Here is a 27036-nt window from a genome sequence, read left to right as displayed (position 1 = left end):
CCTTTTTCCTTGGTTCAGCAGCATACAGGGTGTTTGGGGCAGGTTCCCAGAAATCCAGCAGTCAGTGGATGACAGGGAAAGCGTGGGGCAGCTTATTTGCTTCGCTGCTTGACTGTGTGCTCCAGAGCTTACCCCAGCAGGGATGACCGGGCCCCAGACTTGTGTGCAATTCTGCCAGGGGGATGAGCCTGGACGGGAAGGCCCAACGCTTCTCTGCCAGATGGGCCAGGCCCTGATGGTGCCTGCTGCAGGGAAGAGAATGTTGGGAAAATCGGCATTCCTTTGCTGTGGAGCCAACGAGGCTCTGAATGGGGCCAGGCTCGGGAGGGCACCGACGTCATGCGGAAGTGGGGTTAGCCCCGCTGCCAGATGAGCGTCGGCCCGGGCCTTGTTCCCCGTGCGGAAAAGGTCCCATTGTCTCTTTTGGACCTGTCCTGCCACAAGTTTTCTCTGCATACCATTCTGGCTACCTGAATCTTATCTAAAAGATTAATGAGACAAGATCTTCCCTGCTGATTCTTCTTCAGTATTTTGATAATGGATTCTACAAACTTCCCTGGTGTTAACATTAGACTGCCCAACCTGCAATTTCCTGGATCTCTTTCGGAAATCAGCCCGCCTAGATGGCAGACACGGACAACTCAAATGTGAACTTGTGGGTCTCCTGACAGAAATATGAAATCTATCAGTAAAATCTGCCTCCATTCCCAAGGAGCTAGATAATGTAACCCACGGATTTTCCGAAACAGATCCAGGAAATTGCAGATTTTAGTGATAGATTTCATATTTCTGTCAGGAGACCCACAAGTTCCCATTTGAGTTGTCCGTGTCTGCCATCTGGGCTGGCTGACTTGTCAGTTTTTAATATCTCCGTCGCCACAGGACCTCCTCCCTCATCACTTAAATACAACTCAGGTCTTTCGACACCCCTTCTGAAATCAGTGGGTCTGCAGTTGGGAAAGCACCAAAGTGAAGAGAGAGACAAACACTGCATCCAGCGTCTCTGCCATTTCCCTAGCATCCTTTAGTAATCCTTTTACCACATGGCCATGCAAGGGCCCTGCTGCCTCCCTGTATGGTTTTCTGCTACGAATGTATTTGAAGAGGTTTTCCTTGTTGATCTTTATGTTTTTTTCAATTCTGATATAGTCCTCCTAGTCCCTTTCTGCCTGTCTGATCGCTGGCTTGCATTTTATTTGCCCTTTTATTTGCCTGACATGGTAGTCTTCTGCCACTTCAGGGAATCCTTCTGACCCTTTACTGCTTCCATGACTGCTCATTAACCATGCAGGCTGCACCTTTATTAACCTGTGTGGTGTGCATTGTATCTGAGCATCCAAGATTATAGTTTTAAACAGCTGCTAAATTTCCTGAAGGGATTTGACTCTCTTTACCTTTCCTTTCAGTTTCTTCTTAGAATCATAGAATAACAGAGTTGGAAGGGGCCTCCTGGGTCATCTAGTCCAACCCCCTGCACGATGCAGGACACTCACAACCCTCTCGCTCATCCACTGTAACCTGCCGCCCCCTTGAACCTTCCCAGAATCAGCCTCTCCATCAGATAGCTCTCCAGCCTCTGCTTAAAATTTTGCAAATTTTCTTCATCCCCTTCCTTTGAGAGACTTTGCCCCTTCTCAAGTGAAATGCAGTTGTGTGGGTCTTTTTTGGCAACTCCATTTTAACATAACTGCTAAGCTGAAACGCATGATGGTGGTCATTCTCAAGTGGTGCTATCCTGTTCATGTCTCTCATCGGGTCTTGAGTGTGACTTGGGACCAAGTCAGGGATCACCTCCCCCCAGTAGGTTCCCTCCACCTGTGGCTTTGCCAGGCAGACTGCGTGACCAACGTCACCCTCTCAGTGACTATCGGGAGTCCAGCTCTCTGGGCTGCGATCATTGCCCACCTGCCTTTTGCGGATCGCCCAGGAAACCCCCTCTCTGCCCCTGTTGCTGCTTCTCTGAATCTCCTGTGATTTGGAGGCTGGGAAGCTGTGCCAGGGAACAGCTGCCTCCCTTGTGTTGGCTGTTTGGCATAGGTCTCTGCCCTTTGACTTTTTCACACATCCCTAGCAAAAGATGTGTAATGAAGGCCAGGGGGGGGGGCTGGGTTGGGAAGCTGCATGTCCATTCTGTGTTGCTTTTTGCTTGGTTTCAACTTCACGGAAGCTGGAGGGGAGCAGCTGGGGCCTCAGTTTGCCTGGCTGGCCAGCCAGTGTGCGTCTGTGTTTGATTTCGTTTCAGGTGGAAGCTTACGTGTTGGTGAGTGTCCACAAGCCAGATGCAGCTCCCTTCTCCACAGTGCTGGATGGCTGCTGGTATCCTTCTTGTGGTTGGCCAAAACTGGCCTGAATGTCTTGAAAATTCTTAATGGTTTTGTTTGAGCCTTTGAAGCTTTTCCTCTGTTAGTGTCTCACAATCCAGATTGGGCCCTAATCCGCCCTGTAGACGGAGACTTCTTGGGGAGAGAGCTGCAGTGCTGAAGGCTTTGAAAAGATTAAGTAGCTGTAGTTCCTGCATAGTTCCTGTTTAAAATAAATCCCCTTTTGCCTCTGAGCCTTTGGATAATCGACAGGGAAGGAGGACTTTAAAAGGGTGTTGAACGAGCCACATCCACAATCTCCGTTGCCCCAAGAGGCCATGTTTCCCGGTGTGATTCGCTGGAGCTGGGCAAAAGAACCCCAACATGGCCATTTGGCTATCACTAGGAAGAGCCGTTAATGTGGTTCTTGGGGCAGTGGGATGAGGCAAAACATGAGTCTTCCACCTTTCCCATGCTGGCGGCAGCTGTTTTTTAGGGGAACCACCTGCCAGCTGCTGTGCCCACTGGACGAGGGCCTTGCCCCCTTTCCTGCCACATTGTGCTCAGAAGAGACGTCAGGGGCTTCCAAGTCACGGAGCGCACGCCCCTGCCTTTGAGTGCGGGGCGGGTCCAGAGATGTAGGCCTCACCGAGGGGGAGACCAGGCTGCCTGTGATCTGCCCACCTTTGCTTCAGACCCCAAGCATGCCGTTCAACCGCAGTTGCTCTCTTTGTTTCCGCGTGGGCCTTTTCAGAGGCTCTCCTTGGCTAGTTGTTTGAATAGCCCAAAGGACGTCTCTTGTTTTAACCCCTTCCCAGGATCCTCGAGGGTCTCGGATGATTGAGTGGAACAACCTGAAGCCCATCTGTTGTGGTGAGTCTCTGGAAATCCCAGTTTGTTCCCACCACCCTGCAAGCCACTCACAGCCCCGAGAAGCACAGTGGGGTGGAGACACCGGGGGGGAGTCGGTTGTCTACCCGCTTGCCTGATCCGCCAGGGCTTGCCGTGGTTCTCATCCCCCCCCTCCCCCCATCTCGGCAGGTGTTTTGAATATGAGCTTCCCTTTGTCGGACCAGCCAGTGTTTGGGGAGTGGTTCATTTTTGCCGAGATGCAGGGACACGTGTACAACGGGTCTTTCGAAGTGCAGAAGTATGGTGAGTTCCTGGCCCTGCGCCTGGTGCAAGAATGGCTGACTTTGGGTTGCTCCCACGGGGGAATTTTATGACTTTCTTCTTGTTGCTCTGCTCACGGATGTCTGCATTCCAGTGTCACTCTGGGTGCTGCTTTTATGAAGTGGGCGTGTGCCTCCAGAATGAGTGTGGGATGGAGAAGTGCAAAGAAAGAGCAGAATGCGGGACTCCTGAGAGGAGCAACACGCCATAAACCCTTCCCTGGTTAACACAAGCCACAGATCAGAGGCCGTGCATAGCAAGGGAAAAGAACAGATCCACGGTGCAAACTCAGGCCTCACCAACTCTCCTTTCTCTCTCTCTCTCTCTCTTTCTCCTTGTTAGTTTTACCCAAGTTTGAGCTGTGGATCGAGCCACCACGCTACATCCGTGACCTCAGTACGTGCGAGAAGGGGATGGTCCACGCCAGGTACAGGCTGCAGTGCTGGTGTCCCCCGTGGCTTTTCCCACGTGGGCCGTTTGTCACCCCAGAGCCATCTCTGGCAAATGTCACGGTTTTCCAGCCCTGTGGGTGGAAGAGTCGTGGCCAGGACTGCCGTGGCCACCAGTGGGGAGGCCCACAGAGAAAGGACACGCCAGCCGTGGCCTCCTTGAGCTGTTTCAGTAGTCGCTGCTGTCTCCTGCCTTCTGCTTGAGGCCGTGAGGGAAGCGACGGCCATGCTTAGGATCTCTGCTGCATCCTTCTTGGCCCAGCTTTGCTGCTTTTGGGGTTCAGAAACAAGCACAAACCAGTCCTTTGATCCTCACCCAGAAGGGAAGCAAAGCAGATGTGTTCGGACAGCACTCAGGGTGAGGGAACTGTACAGTCAGCAGAAGGTTGGCAGAATTGCAGACTGTGTCTGCTCAGAGGCAGGCCACTGGTGTCGAACCTCACAAGGCTCCCAATACCTTGGGGCTGCGGGCCCAGTTATCGGAGTGGATGCTTTCCCAGCAGCAGCAGTGTGCGTAGTAACCCCTCCTTTGGTGTAGAACAGCTTTCCCAGGGCCTGGTCTGATGGAAGAGGGAGAAAAAGCTTGTGGTCCAGTTTTTCCACTGCTTTCATGGCTTCCTACCCCCTTAAGTGTCTTTTTGCCCACCCTGATTGGAAAAGGACAACTGGAAGTGTTTTTTACGGTTTACTTGCTTCTGTTTCAGATACACGTTTGGGAAACCCGTGGCAGGGAGGCTGACGGTCAACATGACAGTAAACGGGGTGGGATACTACCGGCATGAAGTAGGGACCCCTGTCCTCAAAACCAGTGAAGTGAGTGAGGGGGGTGAGCCCCCAGCGGGCACTGGGAACTTCTCACAGAGGCCTTTGGTGTCTCCTTCTGTCCTCATACTTGTCCACGTTCACCTTTGTGTCTGCTATTCGCATTCTCCTCCTCTGGTTGTCCTTCCTTCTTTTCTACTGTCTCCTTTAAAACTTTAAAAGGGGGAGAGATGGTCCCTGAGAATGAGGGTGGCCCCAGTGGGGCTTCATCTTCGTGGTTTCTGTGCAGTCCCACGTGGGATCTGTGCCTTCGCAGGCCTGCCATGGAGAAGAACTCGCTAACTTCTATACATAAAATTCTAGAAGTTCCCAAGAGTGGTCACCCCCCCCCCCCCGAAGGTGACTTTCCCCTCAGTTCTTTTCTGCCACTGCTGAGAGAGGACCGTTCAGCAAGCTAACAGACTAGTTGCCTCAGATGATGGATAAACAACTTATAATTTTATAGGTTTGCCCACAGCTGGTAAAAAAGTGGCCTTTACTTAGATAAATGATCAACTCCTTTAATAAATAAATAAAAGGAATCACTGAGTTTATATCCTCAGTCTGTCAGAGCAGGGGTACTCAGCCTGTGGTCCTCCAGATGTCCATGGACTACAATTCCCAGGGAATTGTAGTCCATGGGAATTGTAGTCCATGGACATCTGGAGGACCACAGGTTGACCACCCCTGTGTCAGAGGATCTTGATGATACTCAATCTCACTGCCAGAATTACCTCAGAGTTCGAGGGAAGAACCAGTGGCTTTCCAGCAAACTATTATGGTCTGGTGACTCTGAATCACAATAACCGAGAGCCCAAGTGGCTGTTACCCATCCAGTAGCCATTTTGGGGAACTCCCTGTCATTCCCAGAAAGGAAGCTACCCTACCATTAGAGTCCAGGGGGCACCTTTAAGACCAACAAGGTTTTTATTTAAAGCTGAGGATGCAAGAAGTATCACTGAGGGGCACTGCTGGTCTGAGGCATTGTGCATGTCTGCTGCAGAAGTGGAATGTGGACCGGGGGCCTTCCCTGAATCTCACTTCAGTCACCCATCCAGAGTATGTCAGAGTCAGGCCCTCAAGAAAGCGGAAAAGGGCCCGGATCATCCCCTCCAGAGTTAGACGTGGGGCCTGGGCCTAGTGCTTCCCACAAGTAGGAAGTGGCCATTAGCGTCAGAGACCATATGGCCAGCCCTGAGTAGGCAGAGACGGTGTGTGCCGGCCAGCACTTCCTGCTGCTTCTCTTGTCCCAGGGAAAGTGGGAGGGTCTTTGGTTCCCTGCCTTGTGGGTCACAGCAGGGCAGCTCTCCTGAGGCATATTCCCTGCCCCCCTCCCACCCCTCGTGCTTCTTACCCCCTCCCCTTAATTCTCTCTCTCTCGTGGCACCATGGCAGATTGATGGCTCTGCACGTTTTGATGTGTGCGTGGGGGACATGATGCCCGTGGACATCCCGGAGCATTTCAGAGGCGTTGTGAGCATCTGGGCCACGGTGACTGGTGCTGATGGGACCAAGCAGGCCACCTTCGATGACTCCACCCCTGTCCAGAAGCAACTGGTGGACATAAAGTACACAAAAGACACCCGCAAGCAGTTCAAGCCAGGCTTGCCCTACAAAGGGAAGGTGAGAGGGGACGTCTGCAGCCGTTGGGTCTTAGAACGCGGCAAGAGGGTTGGTTAGTTGGCCAGCCCTGGATCATGTGCAGGTCAGCAGATAGGTTTTTCCATTTGCTATTTCACCCCCCTCTACGAAAAGATCATGGGGGGGGGGGAAGTGAGCAAATTGTTTTCTGCCCAAGAGAGGCCTGGGCAGTCAGAGATGGGCCTGGGAGACATGTTGTTTTGAGTTTTTAGGCCTCAGGGATGGGCAAACTGTGGCCCTCCAGATGTCCATGGACTACAATTCCCATGAGCTGGCAGGGGCTCCTGGGAATTGTAGTCCATGGACATCTGGAGGGCCACAGTTTGCTCACCCGTGATCTAGAAGGTTTCTATTTGGGCTTTCCTCCAAGGAGATCTGGGTGTGCCTCTCCCCCGTGTTGTCTGCGTGGGAGCCCCGTGGGATGGGTGAAGCGGGGACAGGTTGGCTGGCCGCCCAGTGAATTTGCTCACCCAGAGTGAGGGCTTGAAGGTGACTTTGCCTGCTGGCGGTTTGAGGCTCTAATGGTTACACCATATGGGCAGTCCTCACGGGCCCTGTGCTCGCGTTCTTCCCATGACACTGTCCACCTCTAGCCGTGGCCCCAGCATACGGAGAGATCCTCTCCACACACACACACACACACACACACACACACACACACACACACCCCTGTTAATGAGTCCCTGTATCACCTGGCTCTTCAGGTGGAAGTCACGTATCCTGACGGGAGCCCAGCAGACGGGGTGACAGTCCGGATCAAGGCGGAGCTCACACCGCAGGACAATATATATACCAGCGAGCAAATTTCCAGCCGGGGCCTGGTGGCCTTTGAGATTCCCTCCATCCCTGCAGCGGCCCAATACGTCTGGCTGGAGGTAAGAGGGATCCCTTGAGGACCCCGGCAGGACCACCGAATGCTTGGCTCTGGCCATGCAAATAACCCTTTCACTTTGGGGCTTGTGAGGCCAGGTGGACCAGGGGGGCTGGGTCCACAGAATGGGAGAATCATAGGGGGGCAAGGGGGGGTTCTCCTTGGGAGGGAGGGGAGCCTGGACCATGGGGGGGGGGCAGAAGGGGAGGTGCCTGACCGCTGTGCTTTAGCCACTGTTCCGTTTTCCAGACTAAAGTTACTGCCTTTGGTGGGAAGCCCGTGGGAGACCAGTATCTGCCCAACTACCTGTCCATCACCAGTTGGTATTCACCCAGCAAGTGCCACCTGCAGCTCCAGATGCTGAACAAGCCTTTCCTGGTAGGGGCTCTGCTGCCAGGCTGTGCCAGAATCACAAAGGGAGAGTTGCTCTGTGTGGCCAGTCCGGGGGGTGGGGGGTGAGGCTCTCTCTGTCTGTCTGTCTGGGTCCATCCAGCAGGCAGGCTGCTGTTTGGGGGCTTGGTTTCAGGAGCGCCTGCTGGCAAAAGAGGCTGGAGTGGCCGTCTTTCTCTTCCCAGGTGGACGAAGAGGCGAGCATTGCTGTGCTGTCCACGTGTCCCTGCAATTTCTCTCTCCACTACGAGGTGGTCTCCCGCGGGAACATCGTCCTCTCCGGGCTGCAGCCCCAGAACGTGACCCAGCAGAGGAGCAGAAGAGCCGTGGCAGCTTCTTCCTCCAGCAGGAGCATCCACATGGCCCACTCCCCAGGCACAGTGTTGGGGGGCTGGGGAAGTGGTGGAGGGGCTTGGGAGGAGGGGCTGGGGGAGGCGTGACTGCCGATCTTCTGCCGTGCCACCTTTCACTTGGCCAAGCAGCTGTGCCTTCTCCTGGGGCCTGCTCCGGCAGGAGTCCGTCATGTTCTGATGCCATTAGTGTTTTGTCCCTGTGATTTTCCTTTGCACCGTTTCCCATTTAGCCCCCACCGGCTCCCCTCCTGCTGCTGAGACGAATGCCTGCATGACTTCCTTACGTTTCCGGGTGACCCACAGCATGGCCCCGCTGGGCCGCCTCCTGGTCTATTATGTGCGGGAGGACGGAGAAGGGGTGACGGACAGCTTGCAGTTTGCCATCAAGCCCTCTTTTGAAAACCAGGTGGGCAGCTGCTTGGGCCGGCATCTCTGTGGACCCTGGATCATTCCAGGAGGCTCGTGGACTGATGCCGCTCTTTTGTTTGTTTGTTTGTTTATTTTCTTGCTCTTTTCTTTCCAAATGCCAGGTTTCAGTGACGTTTAGTGCAAATGAAACCAGGCCTGGGGATTCTGTGGGCATCAGGGTCAAAGCTGCCAAGGGGAGCTGTGTTTGCTTGGCTACGGTGGATAAAACTGTTTACCTCCTTAAGCCAGGCTTCCAACTGACACCTTCACAGGTAAGCAGGCCCGGGGGGAGGGGGGAGGGGGTGCCCCTGAAGCAAATCTGCAGGCAGACTAGAGGTGGTGCCCTGATTAGTGTCCAAGAGGGACCCTGTAGGCTGGACCGGGGGCGGCTCAGACGTCCCCCTTGGAGCAGAAAGGGAAGCCTAGCCTTCCACTGCTGCTCCTGCTGTTTGCTCAGCATTTCGTCCTCTCCACCCATTGCTCCCGAGGCCTTTGGGCTTTCCCCAGCCTCCCTTCTCTTTGTCGTCTTGTGCAGATCTTCCAGGAACTGGCGGATTACGACGTATCCGACGTCTTTGGGGCTGCCAAGGAAGACGGGCACTTCTGGTGGCCGGGCATGTCTGTGCGCAGGCGCAGGCGCCGGTCCTCCATCTTCCCTTGGCACTGGGACGTCACCAAGGATGCCCGCTTTGCCTTTACGGTGAGGGTTTCCCCGGCCACCTTTCCACAGGGTGCCCTACCTCTCCCTGTGTCCAAGCAGAAGGTGTCCTCACTCGGACCCTTCACACACATTGACTCTGGCGCACCTCCTTCGTTCGTTCGTTCTTTCATTCATTATATTTATATACCATCCTCCCCGAAGGCTCAGGGCAGTTTACATCAAACAGGAACAGTACAAATAATTCAGTTCATAATGTTACAGAAATAACAATAACAACATTATGGACAATAGAACATTGGGGAGAACAATAAGTGAACACTTACCGGTGGCCCAGTGGGGTGGGCGAGTCTGCACTAAGGATTGTAGAGTTATAGGATTGTAGAGTTGGGAGGGACTGTAAATGCCATCTAGTCCCACCCCCTGTTCAACACGGGAATAGCTTGAAGCATCCCTGAGAAGGATCTGTCCAGCCACTGCTTGAAAACTACCAGCTAAGGAGGTGTCCTTAGGCAGCTGATATCATGGCTAGGCTACTCTGACTGTGAAATTTTTTTACTGACATCTAGCCAATACCGTTCGACACATAGTTTAAACCCATTACTGGGGTTCCTCTCCTCTGCTTCCAACAGGGACCACTCACTGCCCTCCTCTAAGTAACAAGCTTTCACCTATTTAAAGACAGCAACCATCTCCCCCCTCAGCCTCCTCAAGTCTCTCAGCCTTCCCTCCTAGGGCCTGGTCCCCAGTTCCCGGATCAGACTCATCTCTCTCCTCTGCACCCTCCCAATTGTGTCCATTTCCTTTTTGAATTGAGGCCTCCAGAGCTGCACACAGCACTCCAGGTGTGATCGGATCAAGGCGGTATACAGTGAGACCAGGACATCTCGCGATTTTGATGCGATGCCTCTGTTGATGCATTTGCCTTCTTTACTGCTGCTCAAGGGACTGGCTGGTTTCTTTCTGTTTCCCAGGAAACCGGGTTGGTGGTGATGACGGATCTCGTCCGCTTAAACCACAGGCAACAGGGCAGCATGTACACAGACGAGGCCGGACCGGCCTTCCAGCCCCACACAGGCACCCTCATGGCGTCCACACATCGCTCCAAGACCGTGCCAAGGTAGAGGCTGCCTTTTGGTGCTCTTAACTTCTGCCCGGACCAAGGAGAGTGGCAGGAGTTGCCTGGTGGCAGGAATAGTGTTTGGCTCGCTGGCAGGAAGCCCAGTCCTGAGCAGGCAGAGGGCCAAGCAGGGGACTTGGGATCTCCCTTGCTGGGCTGGGCTTAGATTCCCCTCGAGAAGCCAGGCTCACAGCTGGGGAGTCAGGGCAGCAGTGTGGCCTGCTTTTGTCCAGCCTTGGCTGATGCCTCAGTTGCATCCAGGCTGGGTTCCTGCAGTGGGCTCCGCTTGGGGCCGCCCCTGAAGAGCGTTCCGAGGTTGCAGCCAGTGCAGAAGCGAGAGAGCTTGCGGGGGCCAAGTGCTGGGCGCAGATAACCTTCCTGCCGCAGCAATTACACCGTCCACCGAACTGTAGTCAGATGATGTCAGAGGACTGCCAGAGTCCCCCTTGCCCCCCTTGCAGGCCAGCTGAGGGGGAAGGGGGTGGCCATCCTCGCTCTGGGGGATTCTTCCATTTGAGCCGCCGGCTAGAGCAGCCCTCTGCTGCTGGGGGGTGTGTCTCCGTCCTCCTGTCCTTTCTGTTCCTGAGCCCTTTGGGGCACGGGGCTCTTGTCTTCCACAGGGCGGAGAAGAAGAAGAGGATTTTCTTCCCGGAGACATGGCTTTGGCACTGTCTGAATGTCAGGTACCTCTGGAGTCGCTGCTTCTGCCTGCCCGGGGGAGCGGGGGTAAGGGGGGGGGAGGGACGGACGGATCCAGCCTGCTCACTCCTTGCTTTGCAGCCTGGTTTGGCTTTGCTGGGCTGTGGGGACTTGACCCTTGACCCACTGACTCCACTCTCCCTCTGAGTGGGGCTCAGGCCCCCCCCCTTCTGCAACTGTTTGAGCCTTCCTGTCTAGAGCAACCCCTGTCAACTCTGCTTTGGGGAGGGCATCCCCCCAAATGACTTGAGCTCTTGATGTAGTCATTTCTGGCACAAGAGCAGCTAAAATGCGTGACTAATCCCTCCCAGATGGGGCTCAGCCCAGGAAGGAAATTTCAAGGAAATGCTTAGAAATCCCATTTGACAGAAACTCTCTCCGAGAGTGACTTTGCACCGGCTCAGCTGAGCAGGAGAGATCCGTCTTGAAAGCCGCCCAAGGGATTCCAGCCAAGGCCCTGCAGATTGTAAGCAGGGGGAGGAAGTGGCAGATGCCGCCCGCCCTCTTGTTTTGATGCTGACTCAAGCAGCCAGCCACGTTGGGCCTGCCTTTCTTCTCGGGGGGGAATGAGTGTGCATGGGCCCTTCCACACAAAAGCGATTCCATGGGAGAGGAAATCATAGCTTTGTGTGAATTTTCTGGGTCGGCCAAGCTTGCGGTGGGGTTGTGGTTCTTGGCCCTGTGCCTGGTTGATGGGGAAGTGCCATCCTGGAAGAGAATAATAGGCTGACCCTGGCCAGAGACTGAAGTCCCAGTGGAAAGAATTTCTCCTGGAGACAGTTGACTGTCAAAGAGGTCTTCTGGAACGTTGCTTTGGGCTGGTGCTTTTGAGGCCGCTTCCTCTTGCAAGAGGCAAGCAGGGCTGGAAACAAAATCTTCCTTCCTCTCTCACTCCCCCCCCCCCCAAAAAAAATCCCCTTTTGGTTCTCTTTCTTTAAATGTTTACAGCCTTCCCTTTATCCTACAATCCAGATGGATAGCAGGTCAAATGACAAAATGACAGCTCTAGAAACAATAGTATCCATGTAAGTATAATCCTATCATTAGCCAGATCTAGGGCTGTGCGTTTGGATATCTGCTCAAGCTAAAAATTTACCTGAAAAATAACTTGCCTGGGTATATTTCAGCTTCCCAAATATATCTGGGTTCTCAGGAAAACTGGGAGGGAAAATCCTGGGCCTATTTGGGAATTCCCAAGAGATCTGAAAACCTCTCCTGCCTCTCAGCTGTTTGTTGAGCTTCTTCTACAGTCCCTTCAAATGAGTAGCCCTGTTGGTCTGAAGTAGCACAATAAAATCATATATTCCTACTATTATGATGGTCAGTTCTTAGTCTGACGAAGGGTGCTTGCACTCGAAAGCTCCCGCCCTGAATAAATCTTTGTTGGTCTTAAAGGTGCCCGGCTGGACTCTGAATCCCTTCAAAGGGACAGCCCGCGGATGAGCCATCTGGGGGGATCAGACTGTTCCCGTTGGCTTGGCTCGTTTAAACCGGACAGCAGGAGAAGCAGCACAGCAGATCCTGGGGACGGCTTTTCCTGTGGTGTCGTTTAAATGGCGCTGCAGGAGAAGCCATCCTTGCCAGGACCTGTGTGCTGCAGGGGGAGACCTCCATGGAGCTGGCGGATACTGCCGTGCCATTTAAACCATGCTGCAGGAGAAGCCAAGCCAGCCCCAGGATTGGACAGGCTTTTTTCTTTTTTTATGAAGTTTTCTCCTCTGGTCTGTTGGACCCACCCTCCAAAATTGGGATTTCTGAAAAATCTCAGATTCAAATTCCATACTAGTATTGGGATCTGGGATTTTTCAGAAATCCTGAATTTTTGGGGAGATTTATTTTAAAAATTGCACAGCCCTTAAATCCATTAAGAGAGGCTATAAATAGCGATCGGGACCAACCTTCCACAGATACACAAAACCCCACACCTACATTAGAAACCAGCAATAAGCACAGAACCAGGGTGGGCAACAACCCTAGCTAAACCGCAAAACCAAGAACTAAAACCAACAGTGTCCATGGAGCCCATCATATTTGAAAGAACGGAGGAAGGGGAGAAAGCGGGGGCCCTGAAAGGGTCAGGGATCCCAACAATAAGGGGCAGAGGCAGAGACAGCGGATGGCGGCGACCAAGGGGCCCGGAAATCAACCATACACGGGCCCCCTCCAGACTCCGCCCCATCCCTCGTGACACTAGGGTGGAGGCAAAGGTGAATAACCCGCCTCTGACACTGGTGCTGTGCAACGCCAGGTCAATAAACAACAAAACCTCTACCCTGCAAAACTATTTTGCAGAGCAAAGAGTGGACCTGGCGTTCGTGACAGAAACCTGGACCAGGAAAGGCGAAACAGTCGCCCTCAAAGATCTAGCCCCTGCCGGGTTTTCTGTCCTCCACCAGTCCCGGACAGCGGGGCGGGGAGGAGGGGTGGCAATCCTGATCCGAGAGGCTTTCTCCTTCAGGGCCCTTCCTGCGCCATCAATACCAGGCATTGAATGTGTTGGCCTCGGATGGGGATCAACCGAGAGCGTGGCCATTTGGTTAGTGTACCGCGCGCCCAATGCACCACCAGATGTCCTGCCTGCCCTGCTAGAGGCGGTGGCGGCCTGGACGCTACAGTTTCCCAGTCTATTAGTCCTGGGGGACTTTAACGTCCATGCTGAGCTGCCGTCTTCTAGAACTGGGCAGGACCTAGTGTCAACCATGGCGACACTAGGGCTCTCGCAGTTTGTTGTTGGCCCCACCCACCAAGCAGGTCACACCCTGGATCTTATTTTCGGCGTAGGTCTGAATGTGGATCTGGTCACGGCAACTGCCGTGCCATGGTCAGACCACTATGCCCTGAAGGCTCGGCTATGGCTACCACTCCCACCTCAGTTGGGCGCCGAGCAAATTTTAGCTCGCCCGCGGAGACTTATGGATCCGATTGGATTCCTGAACGCTCTGCGGGAGCCAATGCCTCCTGGCACTTCTCTCAATGGCCTGGTCAACAACTGGCATGACAGACTGCTGGCTGCCATTGATGAGATAGCCCCCCGACGCCCTCTCCGGCCCCGTCTCAAGCGGGCCCCTTGGTACACCGAGGAGCTTCGCAACAAGAAACGGGAACTGAGACGGCTAGAGCGAGTTTGGAGGAAGACTCGTGACGAAGCCTCGAGAACATCTTATAGAATGCAGATGAAGGCCTATGAGATGGCGGTGAAGTCAGTGAAACGCAATTTTTACTCGGCTACCATCGCATCCGCAGACTCACGCCCGGCTCAATTGTTTAAGGTAGTTCGGTCTCTTACTGCCCTGGCTGAAGGGCAACAAAACAGTAGCAAATTGGATATCAGCTGTGAGGCATTTGCGAGTCATTTTGCGGATAAAATCTCGACACTCCGCCATGACCTCCCTCCAACCTTAGATACAGAAAGTGAACTAGAGGCCCCTTTGGCCGTCTTTGGAGAATACCTTGAGTAACTTCAGACGACTCACGCTGACCGAAGTGGACAGGATACTAGCAACAGCGAGGCCAACCACATGCCCACTAGACCCTTGCCCATCCTGGCTCCTAAGAACAGCGGACATAAGGATAAAGGGCCCCCTCCGGGAGATAATCAATCTATCTCTCACAACGGGAGAATTCCCGGAGGAACTGAAAGAGGCTGTGGTACGCCCACTGCTGAAAAAAACATCCTTAGACCCGCGAGAGCCCAACAACTATCGACCCGTCTCGCATTTAGCGTTTCTGGGGAAGATGATTGAAAGGGCTGTCGCAAACCAACTAACAGAGTACCTGGAAGAAGCTTCGGTCCTAGACCCATCCCAGTCAGGCCTCCGGCCTGGCCATGGGGTAGAGACAGCGCTAGTCGCCCTGACGGATGACCTCCGTCGCCAGTTGGACCGAGGCGGGTCGGCACTGCTGATATTACTAGACCTCTCAGCAGCGTGCCTGCCTGCCCTGGATGGAGTACAGCTCTCTACGGCTCACTCCGCCAGGAACCTAGGCGTGATTCTGGATACTTCCCTTACAATGGAAGCCCAGATCACAAAGGTAGCGCGGCTGGCATTTTACCATCTCCGCCAAGCCAAACTACTAGCGCCCTACCTGGCCCCGGAACACCTAGCCACAGTGATCCATGCGACGGTCACCTCTAGACTGGACTTCTGTAACTCGCTCTACGCAGGCCTGCCCTTAGCCTTGAACCGGAAACTACAGCTGGTCCAAAACGCAGCGGCCAGGATCCTCACAGCAACACCGTGGAGGTCCCACATCCGGCCCATTCTCCACCAACTGCAGTGGTTGCCAGTTGAATTCCGGATCAGACTAAAGGTTCTGGTAATTACCTTCAAGGCCATTCACGGTCAGGGCCCAGTGTACCTGAGGGACCGCCTCCCTGCCTATGCCCCTAAAAGAGCTCTGCGCTCCACCGCCACCAACCGGCTAATGGTCCCTGGCCCTAAAGAAGTCCGCCTGGTCTCAACCAGGGCCAGAGCATTCTCTGTACTGGCCCCCACCTGGTGGAATGAGCTCCCGGAGGAGATCAGGGCCCTGACGGAGCTTAAACAGTTCCGCAGGGCCTGCAAAAAGGAGCTCCTCCGCCAGGCATTTGGTTGAGACCAGGCACAACCAACAGCGAATGAAGGGCCCCCGCTCCCCCCCTCCCCCCATCTCCCCCCTTCCTCCCAGAACTCCACCAGAGCGCTCTGGACCTGTTGTGGTATTGCACCGTTCCATCGTTATATTATTTTATTATACTGTTATACTGTTACATTATTCTGTTATATGGTTACAACCACTGTTATTATTTACTGTATGTTTTAACGAAGACTGTTTCATGTATCGTTGATTAGTTTTAATGTAAACCGCCCTGAGCCTTCGGGGAGGGCGGTATATAAATCTAAATAAATAAATAATAAATAAATAAATAAGATTTCAGATCAATCTGTAATTCCCAATTATATCCAGGATTTTCTTGGGGCTTTTTTCTGGTTTTCCCATGAAAAGTCATATACCTTTGGGAAGTCGAAATGAATTTGAAAAATACGGATAAGTTATTTTTGGAGTCTAGATCCAAATGTACACTCCTAGATGTAACTAATGTTTCCTTGGTCTTTACATGCTCTCAGGCAGATACATATTTCAAGTGTGACTCTTAACTTTGGGTCAAAATCTCAATTTGCTTTTTCTCTTCCGCCCTCCTTGATTTTGTAGTACTATGTCTTGCATAGTGAAAATCTTTGCAGAGGCATTTTAATTTGTGCAATAATTAATATTCCACATTGTTTTTAGCGTGTTTGTTGTAAAAATCCTGAGGATCTCCTTGTACGCCCCTGTTGCCAGGGAACCGAGGCAGTATAGGAGTGATGCGTATAAGGAGAAGCTGTGGATTTGAACCTGGAACATCCCCGTCACCCTGCACACAACTGCAGACTATCGAGTGAGAATATTTCCATGCTGCCTCTTCAGAGCCTGGCTCAAAGCAGCTTGCAGCTGAGCACCACAGCAAATACAAGTCATGCTATACATTAAAGCAATCCATCCCAACTGGTTTTTTTCTTTTCCGGAAATACTTGGACTTCTTTCCTTGGAAAGTACCGTGGTGGAGTGTAAGACTCCTATAGTCCTATAGTCATCTGGAACATACGCTTAACATATATAACCTGGGGTCCTCCCTTGAAATCTAGTCAAAAGAATCCTATTATATATTCGCTTAGAAGCAGGTGCCCTGCAGCAAAGCTACACTGTCTCCCTCTGACTACCTCATTAAACGTGGTTCTTTTCCCTTTTTAAAATGTTGCACAGCTCCTGCTGCTGCTTCTCGCCTTAATTGGCTGTTTCTAGGTCACCGGGGCACTAAATTGATCCTAGGTCAGTTCACCACGATTTGCTGTTGCTTTTTCCTTTGCAGCAGAAGCCCCCTCTTATCTCTTCTTTCCTCTTCATTTTCCAGAATGTAATTGGCATAAATATTATAAAAGACAGAAAACACTAATTTCTCATTGGCGGCATGCAGAGAAGCAGCAATTGAATTGTTGGCCCAAATGAGCATAACAGATTTCTTTCCAGGAATCTCAGGTGAACAGGAAATGGCTGCTTAAGCCGCTGTGTGGCTTTAAGTACAGCAGGAAAGGAAGTCTCTGTGTTCCTCCAGGTCAACTGGGGCAGATGGCAGCTGCGTTCTTACTTTTTTCTTTAAGTGCTGCAAATGAGATCTGGAGGGGGGGGGGGGGAAGGATGGAAAACCAAAACTGAAGGATGCCAGAGAACATGCTCAGTGGTGTCATCTGGGCAAATGAAGACCTCTGCCACAACGGGGCAATCAGTTGATGTTGCCTTTTCCACTATTGGCTCATTTGGAGGCACCTTGGCTGCGTTTGGTTGGCAGCGGGTACTGTGCAGGCATTGGGGGCAGCGGACGACCACCTTAGTTTGGATGGGGAGTCCCCTCCCCTGTGACCCTTCTCCCCCCTCTCTTGCAGCCAGGGGTCTGGGGAAGCCCAGCTGCAGGTGGAAGTCCCAGACTCCATCACCACGTGGCTGACAGAGGCCGTAGGGATGTCGGAGGAGAGGGGGATGGGCGTGGCCGGGCAGGCAAGCCTGAAAACATTCAAGGCTTTCTTCATCGAGTTCACTCTCCCGTATCGTGTCATCCGTGGGGAACAGACCAAGATCCCGCTGACAGTGAACAACTACATGGCAGTGTGCTTGGAGGTAAGCCGGGCTTATCTCGCCAGGAACGTGACTTTGGACAGAAGCAGCAGCCACCCCTTGTGGCCAGGGGCGGTGGGCGGGGCAGCCTGTCTCCCTGCTGGCTCAGCTGCACCGGCCGTCTCTCCCTGCAGGTCCACGTCAAGATAGCCGTTCCCAAAGGCATAAAGTTTGTGGGGCATCCCGGGAAGCACCACCTGACCAGGAAGAAGTGTGTGGCCCCTGGGGAAGCTAAGCCCACCTCAGTGGTCCTCTCCTTCAGCAAACTGGGGCAGAACAACATCACAGGTCAGACTTCCTCTTGCGCGCGCGTGTGTGTGCGTGTGCGCGTGTGTCTCAGCATTAGGAGAACTGAGGTCCTCCTACCCCACGCTCCCATTTCCAGCTAGAGCAGGAGTTGTTGTTGTTGTTGTCATTCAATTTATTTCCTGCCACTCCCTATAAGGCTCATGGCGGGTAACAGTAGTCTTTAAAAAATTTTTTAAAGTTCTGAACCTTCCTAATGCAGGAAAGTTCTGAACCTTCCTAACCCTTTAATACAGTTCCTCATGTTGTGGTGACCCCCAACCATAAAATTAGGCAAGGGTTCTTTTGCAGAAATTAAACCAAAACTGACCCATGGCGTGGAGATCCATTGTTCAGGATTGTATATAAATTGTTTTTTTCTGGGGCTTCTCAGTTCAGTTCTCCTCTTGGCCCACCATGCTGATCTCGCTCTTTTCTGCTGCTCTAGACAGACAAACGCTCTATCTCGATCTACCCCACAAGGCTGTTGTGTGGATGGCCCCCATGGAGCTGCTTGCCCTGCCGCAACCCCAGTGAAAGGATCATTCGACCCCCAAAGGGGTCCCGACCCCCCAGGTTGAGGACCACTGAGCTAGGGAGATTCAGTGCCTCCAGAGAGCAGGAAGGAAACCGCTCGCACAAGGGTTGTTCAGAGGTTGCTGTGAAAGGGGGCTTTGGGCCCCATTTTCTTGTCTCCCGCAAGTCCTCTAAACTCTCCTGCCTGGAAGTGTGGTTATCCAGGGGTGCCATTTGAGAAGGGCCTGAGTTCCCTGCTTACTCTGTCCTCTTGAATTTTCCTGGTGCAGCTTTTTTGTGTTCACATGCACACAAAAGACTACACCTTGAGTTAAACTGTGTGGCCTTAAAGTGTACACCTTGAGTGTTGGTCTTCAACCTTAGTTCTGCTACTTCAGACCAACATGGCAACCCAGCAGAATCTACTTTCTGAAAAGGAGACAACTCCAAAGAAAGAAAGTTGTGCCTCAAAAGGTTAAGTCGGGGCAAAGAGACTGGCGTCTTCTCCAGAGAGCTGTGGTGTAATGGGTGGCCAGGTGCAGAAGCTCAGGGCAGCCGGTTGGCTTGCGCTGGGGAAACTGAGGCACAGCAGCTGTCAGGCTGGCCCTCAGACTTCATGCTTCCTGAGCCTAAGGAAAGCCATGGGGCTTTGGCCCAAAGCAGGCCTCGTGCCAGGCAAAGGAGCCAACAGGAAATCCCCTGATGTGCCTGAACCTGGCCTGCTTGCTGGACTCCTTGAACGGAGAGCTCTGTGCTCAGTGAGGCCTTTGGCAGCCCACCAGCTTCATTCTGTTTCTTTCTTCATTGTCAAAATCTGGGCTCCCCCGTGCTTGAGGCCCCCAGATTAAGAGCATAAACAAGGAACGGTCTTAAGAGCCTTTAAGCAGCCCACCCCTTCCTTTGGTCTCCTGCCCAGCCAAAGCCTTTGCTTACGGCGGAAGCAGCTGCTGCCAGGACGGGCTGCAGTTCGCCAAGAGTGGGAAGCACGCAGACGATTTCTACCTGGATCGGCAGGCCCCCGTAGGGGTTGACTACGTCCGGAGGAGCATCCTCGTGGAGGTAAGCCCCCTCCCCTTGGTGGTCCAGCGGGCTGGTGGAGGTGGGGGGAGCCAGGCTTCCTTGGAGGGCCGGGGGCTGCAGAGGCACGGTGCATTTTCTCCCGTGGTGTCTGATGCAGCCTCTTCCGCCTTCCCTCACACGCGTGGCTTCCTGTCTTCCTGCAGCCAGAGGGGTTGACCAGAGAGTACACCTACAGCGTCTTCTTCTGCCCTAATGGTAAGAGAACCCTCAAGCGGGAGCCGATGTCTCACCTTCCGAGGGCGGGAAGGGCTGGCTTGTTGAGGGGAGCGGCAGCTCTGGTGTCACAGGCACTGGCAGATGTGTCGCTTCCACAGTAGATGCTTCGTCCAGAAGAGCCTCCTGTGGGCACTCACTTTTTCTAGAGAATCCGGCCAGCCTGGACCACTCTGTCTCTCGGTCTTCTCTTTGTCTCGGTCTTGAACAAGTTTTTACCCCATCCCCCCAACTCAGCTGTGGGGCTCTTCTCAGACAAAATAAAGTTGCGTCTGCCTTCTGCTGGACGTGGAGCAGCAGAGAGCTTCCTCCGCTCTGGGTCTTGGGTGCTGCTCTGCTTCTTAGTGGCCCGGCCCACGGTACTGTCCATAAGCGAGGGATGAAGCGGACACAGATAACAAACCAAACTGCTTCAGCGACCCCGAGGGGAATAGCCCAAAGCAGGGCTAGTCAAACTGCGGCCCTCCGGATGTCCATGGACTACAATTCCCATGAGCCCCTGCCAGCATTCGCTGGCCGTGGAAGTGTGGGGGAGATGGGCCGCTAACGGCATCGCATGTTTTGTTTTGTTTCTGACTAGAGAAAATTCATATTTCTACTCCTAACAAGTATGAGTACCAGTATGTGCAGAAACCTTCCCGAATGACACACTTCAGCGTGGCAGTGAAGGCCCACCACAGCGCCCACATCGCCTTGTCCTCCAGCCCCCACGACATGACGGCCATGACGGAAATTGTCCTTGGCGGGCATCAAAATTCCCGGACGTGGATTTCTGCTAGCAAAATGGGCGAGCCGGTGGCCAGCGCAGAGACCCCGGGGCTGCTCTCGTGGGACGAGTTCCGGACCTTTTGGATCAGCTGGACCAGCGGGCTCATCCAGGTGGGAGGATCGTCCGGGTGAAAGCGCCCCTTTGTTTGGCAGTCCTCAGACTAGCTAGTGCCTGGGTGCTTGAAGAGAGTCCCAAGCAGCGGTGCTTATTGAGCAGGAAAATATCACCAAATGTGTTTTGAAAGGATTGTTGGGAGAGGGAAGAGAGCTCCTATTCCTCCCTGAGAATATTTTCCTAGTGACTCTTTCTGAGCCTCTGGACCAGGGATCCCCAACCAGGGGCCCGCGTACCCCCCAGGGATCTTCAGGAGCTCCAGAGGGGGTCTGCGGCCTTTCCCATCCTGCTTTAATGGTCTTGGCCACAAGCTAGCTTCTGTTGCTCCCCCTCCCCCCTTCCTGAGCATGAGTGAGTTCTCTTGTGGGAGGGGGTGAAGCCTGCATGCTTTCTCCAGCTTTAAGCTGTCTCCTGCCTCTCACCCCTCAGTCCTCCTTGAACCTGCCTGTTAATAATAATAATAATCCTTTATTGGCATAAAGCTATAAGAGGCAAATACAGGGTAAAATACAGCAGGGTAAAAATATAATAGGGTGAAATAAGCTCATATTATAAACTAAAATAGAGTTATAGTGACTGATTAAAACATCTTAATTCTGGCTCGATAAACAACCATTAAAAATTCAGCTACACAAGATATAGTTTCTGCAGAGAGATTATTGAGGAGGAACTGGTGTCGCTTCGTCATTAACTGAACCCCTGGGACGAAGTAGAGGATCGAGAAGTTTTCTGTGAAGAGAGCCTGCCTGTCAATGCGGGTGGCAATGTCACTTCCAGGGAAAGGGGCAGGGAGGCGTAGCCGGCCGACATCACTTCTAGGCCTCCTTGAAGCCTGAAAAATTATTTCAGGGTTCCTCCATGGTCACAAGGATGCTCTGGACACCGGTCAATTCCCGCCAGTACCAATGCCTGGATTTTATTTGGGGGATGGGACTTCTTTCCCTGCAGGTCGGCCATGGGCCCTCAGTGCTCAACGAGTCCATCATCGTGTCGTGGGCTGCCCCACGGCCCCCCGAGGTGAAGTACGTCGGCTTCTCCACGGGCTGGGGCTCCGCTGGCGAGTACAAGATCTGGAGGAAGGAAGAGGCGGACGAGAACCACAACGAAGCTTTTACATTGGGCGTGCCGCACAACGTGATCCCGGGGTCGGAGAAAGCCACCGCCTCTGTGATCGGTATTGGGGGCTGGGGCCACGGGGACCAAAGGCAGGTGGGCCCTTAGGACAGGGTTTGGGGTGAGCCTACACCACAAGGAATATCCCGAATGGGTGGATCTGGTGAAGTGAAGAGAAATTTGGTTCTGTTTCTTGCTTGTGTCTCAGTGTGCCTAGCCAGATGCCCCAAAGGGGCAAAGCAGGGGTCATGCCCAGTGGCTGGATTCTGTGGCATGATGGCTCTGAACATGTAGGCTTCATCTGATGGTCGATGACCCATTCAAAGGCCTTACTTCCCCCAGAAATTTTTTCTCCTCCCATTCTAAAGCCAAGCATAATGATCAGTCCATGGTCCTGAGCATGCATTCTTGGGGGTGAGAATGAGCACCCCTTTGCAGAATCAGGCAAAGTCCCGTGTTCGTTGCGAGGAACCTGCAAACTGGCCCGGGAACACTCATGGAGCATGTTTGGTTTCCTGCCTGCCCTTGTTTGTAGAAGCAGGCTGCAGTTGTTCTAGAGCAGAGGTTCATCCTTGCCCTTCTGCACATGAGCAGGCCTGCTCTCAGAGAGCTTCTTACAGCTAAAAGCCTCCAGGAGGTTCTGCACACCAGAGCCAGAAGGTTGTCCCTACGCAGGGACTGTGTGCTCCCACACAACAACCGCCTCGTCTTCTTGTGCTGCCGGAGGAGAAGGTCGTTTTTGTGGCATCTCCAGTCATTTGTGTTTGTCAGGAATTGCTTCCCCGGATTGAGGGGTGGCTTTTGACTTCTGAGCAAGCTCTTTTCAAAAAGTGCACCCGTTGTGGGGAGCAAATATGTCACAAACAGATGAACATGACTTATGTCCATTTGTTTGGCTGAAGAGCATAACATCCCCACATGGAAGGCCTGCCAAGGCTTGACTGCCAAAGCTTGAGAGGACAGGGGATCAAAACTTAAGGCAGCATTGTGGGAGAAAGCCTTGAGATAAATCCCTTAGTACAGTGGTCCACAACCTTTTTAAGGCTGCGGACCGGTGGCAGCGGGGAGGGCGATTGTGCGGCGGCGCATGCCATGCACGTGCAGCGGCACATGCAGGTTTTGCGCCATGTGTGGCCGCAAACGCGCATGCGCGACACTGCTGCGCAAACGCCCATGCGCGGCCCTGCTTCCCTCCCCCCCACAAAAAGAACCACCGCCTTAGTAGACAAGACCACAAGACTCCATTCAGTCAAAAGTAATAAAGTCTTTAATAAGAGAATAAAATACAGGTTTGGTCAGGTTGCCTTGCCTGCTGAACATCCATGCTTCTTCAGCCATTTTCTCGATGGGATACCATTAACAGAGTTACCTGGTTGTCAGCAGACATGTTTATACACTACTACACTTTTCAGGCAAAGCGAGAAGCTTGAGCTGGGAACACAGTACTTCATACATTCTCCAAGTGAAAAAGAGCCCCACCGCATGGTGAGTAGCTAGAATCCCTATGTGGGACTGCATAGAAGATCAACGATGAAAACTAAGTTGCACTTACCTGTAACTATTGTTCATTGAGTACCTTCTGTGCAGGCACGCATATCCTCCCTCCTGCCCACTGCATGGTACTTAGGGTGGGGGTGCTGCTGTGCAAGAGCTGGCGATTTCTGGGCAGGAACGAGTTTCTGACTCTAGTGCACAGCACCCCCTGGAGGCTTTTAGTTGTAAGAACCCCTCTGGTGGCAGGCCTGCTTATGCACAGTCCCCACGTGTGCCCCCCTGGAAGATACTTGATGAACAGTAATTACAGGTAAGCACAATTTTGTTTTGTCCAGTCTGATGCTGGACGTCTTTCTTGTTGCCAGGGGATGTGATGGGCCCCACCTTGAACAATCTGGACAATCTCCTGCAGCTTCCCTTTGGCTGTGGGGAGCAGAACATGATCCACTTTGCACCAAATGTTTTTGTCCTCAAGTATCTGCAGAAGACCAAGCAGCTCAGCCCAGAGGTGGAAAGTGAAGCCACAGACTACCTCATTCAAGGTACAATCCATGTATCTGAAAAGGGGAGAAGAAGAGGCGAGCAGATTAGAATCCAAAACAGCTGCGAAGGAACTGACAGGCCAGCCCCTGTTCCTTCCGCTCCCTGAGTGGCTGGAAACCCCTGTGGCTGTTCTACATCTCCACTTGGCAAGGTCCACTGAATTCCAGGGGGTGGGGGGGGGGACCATGACCAAACCAAGTAGTAACTGAAAGTGTCTCCTAATGGATAGATCTGGTCATCCAGCACTCTGCAGTTACCTTGCTGGGTGTGATCCTGGATCCAATGGAAGCCCAGGTCACAAAAGTTGCACACCAGGCGATTTATCATCTTCACCAGGTGTGGCAACTAGCACCCTACCTGTCAGCACCTGACCTAGCCACAGTGATCCATGCAAAGGTCACCTCCAGGCCAAGTCACTGTGACTCTACACAGGGTTGCATCCGAGGCAGCTCCAACTGGTCCAAAATGCAACAACGCAGGGGAGAGTGCATATACAACCGATATTCTCCCAGCTCCATTGGTTCCAGATTGAAGACTGGATCACATTAAAGGTTTGGGGCATACTTTTAAAGCCCTAAGACTCGGGGGTAGTCAAACTGCAGCCCTCCAGATGTCCATGGACTACAATTCCCATCTTGTGGGAATTGTAGTCCATGGACATCTGGAGGGCCAGTTTGACTACCCCTGCGTGGTCTGGATCTGTTGTATCTACAGGCCCACTTCTCCCACTATGTCTCCCAAGGGTGTTATGGTCAAGTGATGGCCCTAAATAAAGGGCCTAAAGACATAAAATTGTCCTCAGCCTGACAAACTGCCTAATGAGATCAGAGCCCTTTATAATGTTTTGCAGGGCTTTTAAGACAGAACTGTTCTGCCAGGCTTGTGGTTGAGGCCTGAAGATTACATCTAAATTTTGCTGGCTGCTTCCTGAACCCACCCATTTACACTATTGAAGATTGTACTCTGCCACTCACCTGTTCCATCCCAATGAAACCAAGCAGACTGGCACCATTTATTTTTAAAACATCATAATTGTACTTTTAACTTTTTGTGAGCTGCCCTGAGCCATAAGGCGACATAAAAATAAAATAATATATTGAATGAATAAATGAAGGAGCCATCTAGTTGCCCTGTCTCTGAGCACGGGAACAGTCAGTCGCACTTCTGTGATTCAGGCCGTTATGCTTTCTTTCTTTCTTTCTTTCTTTCTTTCTTTCTTTCTTTCTTTCTTTCTTTCTTTCTTTCTTTCTTTATTTATTTATTTATTTATTTATTTATTTATTTATTTATTTAAATTCATTCATTCATTCATTCATTCATTCATTCATTCAATTACTGCCCTCCCTGAAGGCTCAGGGAGGTTTACAGAAAAGATACAGATAACAGATGGTAACAGATGATAACAGTAATAACATGATCATAACAATAACATTGGAAAATGGAATTGCAAGAGCCTCAGCTCAACTCTTACTGAGATCCATCCTTCCTTGGGGCCAGGGGCCACCAGGAGGTTGGAAGTAGCAGAGCGCAAGGCTCTTTGAGGAGTGCAGGTGGAGAGGTGGTCCCTCGGGTATACCGGGCCCAGACCGCATATGGCCTTAATGAGTGGCAAGCTTACTCATGGGGGGGGGGGGGGGGGCTTATCTTGCTTTTGATAGAAGGACCAAAATTAATTCAAAATAATTCGGGCCTGAACATCCGGAAGAAGTTCCTGACAGTCAGAGCGGTTCCTCAGTGGAACAGGCTTCCTCAGGAGGTGGAGGGTTCTCCTTCCTTGGAAGTTTTTATGCAGAGGCTGGAGAGCCATCTGCCGGAGAGGCTGATTTTGTGAACTTGTGCAGATTGTGAGTGGCTGGGCAGAAGGGATTGTGTCTATTCTTGGCTCTTGTGGCCCTATCATGCATACCCAGGGAAATACCAATCACCATTTTGACCAGGAGCAGAATTTCCTACATACACACTGGCCACGGGTTCTGTTTTTTGTTTGTTTGTTTGTTTGTTTTTGGGGGGGGCAGCAGCATCAAGACATGGTTTTGGTGCCACTGTGAGTGGGCAGGTAGCTGTGAATTTCCTGCATTCTATGGGGTCAGACTAGACCCTGGAAGTCCCTTCCAACTCTATGGCTCTTCTGCCAGGTCCTTGGTTGAGTTCAGGGCAAGTTAGACCTGGGCCCCTCTGTGAAGCCAGTTCATCAATATGGCCTGAGGCACCAGGCCATACTGTGGCTGTTATGGGTGGGCTGATTGGTTTATATTAAGGGATTTCAAGGGGGTTTTATTTGGGTTTTATCTGGATTGTTACCCGCCAGGAGCCACTGGGTCTTCTGTGACCCAATGACTGAATTATTGGGGTCAAGGGGAGGACATTTGTCCACAGCAGTTACCAGAGTTGCCCTATGAGAATCTATGACAAAAACAATCCAGTCCAGAGCACAGAAAGTGTCCCCCTGTCCTGATTCGTGCTGTCTAGGGTACCAGCGCCAGCTGACCTACAAGAGGCAAGACGGCTCCTACAGTGCCTTTGGGGAACGGGATTCATCAGGGAGCATGTGGTGAGTGGCCAAGAACCAGGGGAGGAGCACTGCCTGTCCTGTGCCTGTCTGAGTTGCAGCTCTGTTCGGCCGGATAAGCACGTATCGTGGACGGCCAGTCTCTGGCCAGCCTTAACGGGCTGAAGGCAGGAGGAGGTGGGGCTGGAGCTCAGCCCGTCCCTCGGGATTCTGATAACACGAGTGACTGGAGAAGATGCCCACAAATGTGAGATTCCAGGTGTGATGGGACTAATGAATCTGTCCAGCTGTCTTTAAAAGCAAGCTCCAAGGCTCCCAGGGTGGGCTCAGGAAAGAGTGGGAACGCATGGTCTGCTTCAGATGGCGGGGGTGGGGTGCCTGTCTCATGATCGGGGCTCGGGGTGCCTTTTTTGACCCCTCCTTGCCCTCTCCCTTGAAAAAGGCCACAAGTGGAGCTCTAAATTGTTCGTTCCCAAAAGGGAACGGCGCAACTAGATGCCCATGGCATGAGCTTATTTCCAGCCACTTCTGTGTGTGATGCTCTTCTTTGTGAAGCATCCCCTCTTAAGGCCGGCCTAAGGCTGGACTGGTCCTGGCAGGCCCTGCCCCCCTGGGGGAGCTGCCAGTGGTCTGCTCCTGGCTGTCGTCTTGCCCGCCGGCTTTCTGTGCCCCTTCCAGGCTGACGGCCTTCGTCCTCAAGTCCTTTGCTCAGTCGCACGGGTTCATCTTCATCGACCCCAAGGAGCTGCTGGTGGCCAAGAACTGGATCATTCAGCACCAGAAGGAGGAGGGCTCTTTCCCAGCTGTGGGCAGGATATTGAACAAGGACATCCAGGTAGGAAGGGGC

General features: G+C 52.6%; 1 protein-coding gene across 2 annotated transcripts in view; it reads left to right on the top strand.

The window, feature by feature from the left end:
* Positions 1-27036, top strand: part of CPAMD8 (C3 and PZP like alpha-2-macroglobulin domain containing 8) — a 51781-nt gene that overhangs the window by 11875 nt on the left and 12870 nt on the right. For both annotated transcript variants that reach the window (XM_077331506.1, XM_077331505.1), the window contains exons 6-28: positions 2243-2260; positions 3119-3173; positions 3342-3455; positions 3816-3900; positions 4627-4735; positions 6119-6346; positions 7069-7239; positions 7485-7613; positions 7811-8000; positions 8209-8384; positions 8509-8658; positions 8922-9086; positions 10019-10164; positions 10785-10847; positions 17325-17556; positions 17688-17841; positions 19271-19413; positions 19578-19629; positions 20228-20526; positions 21479-21704; positions 23503-23679; positions 26150-26231; positions 26868-27024. In XM_077331506.1, the coding sequence (XP_077187621.1) occupies positions 2243-2260; positions 3119-3173; positions 3342-3455; positions 3816-3900; positions 4627-4735; positions 6119-6346; positions 7069-7239; positions 7485-7613; positions 7811-8000; positions 8209-8384; positions 8509-8658; positions 8922-9086; positions 10019-10164; positions 10785-10847; positions 17325-17556; positions 17688-17841; positions 19271-19413; positions 19578-19629; positions 20228-20526; positions 21479-21704; positions 23503-23679; positions 26150-26231; positions 26868-27024 (3321 nt within the window). The remainder of the gene's footprint in view (positions 1-2242; positions 2261-3118; positions 3174-3341; positions 3456-3815; positions 3901-4626; positions 4736-6118; positions 6347-7068; positions 7240-7484; positions 7614-7810; positions 8001-8208; positions 8385-8508; positions 8659-8921; positions 9087-10018; positions 10165-10784; positions 10848-17324; positions 17557-17687; positions 17842-19270; positions 19414-19577; positions 19630-20227; positions 20527-21478; positions 21705-23502; positions 23680-26149; positions 26232-26867; positions 27025-27036) is intronic.

This window comes from Paroedura picta, chromosome 4 (genome assembly GCF_049243985.1).
Source record: "Paroedura picta isolate Pp20150507F chromosome 4, Ppicta_v3.0, whole genome shotgun sequence".
Lineage (NCBI taxonomy): Eukaryota > Metazoa > Chordata > Lepidosauria > Squamata > Gekkonidae > Paroedura > Paroedura picta.
Note: the sequence above shows the minus strand (reverse complement) of the source record. Positions and strands in the feature narration are given on the sequence as shown.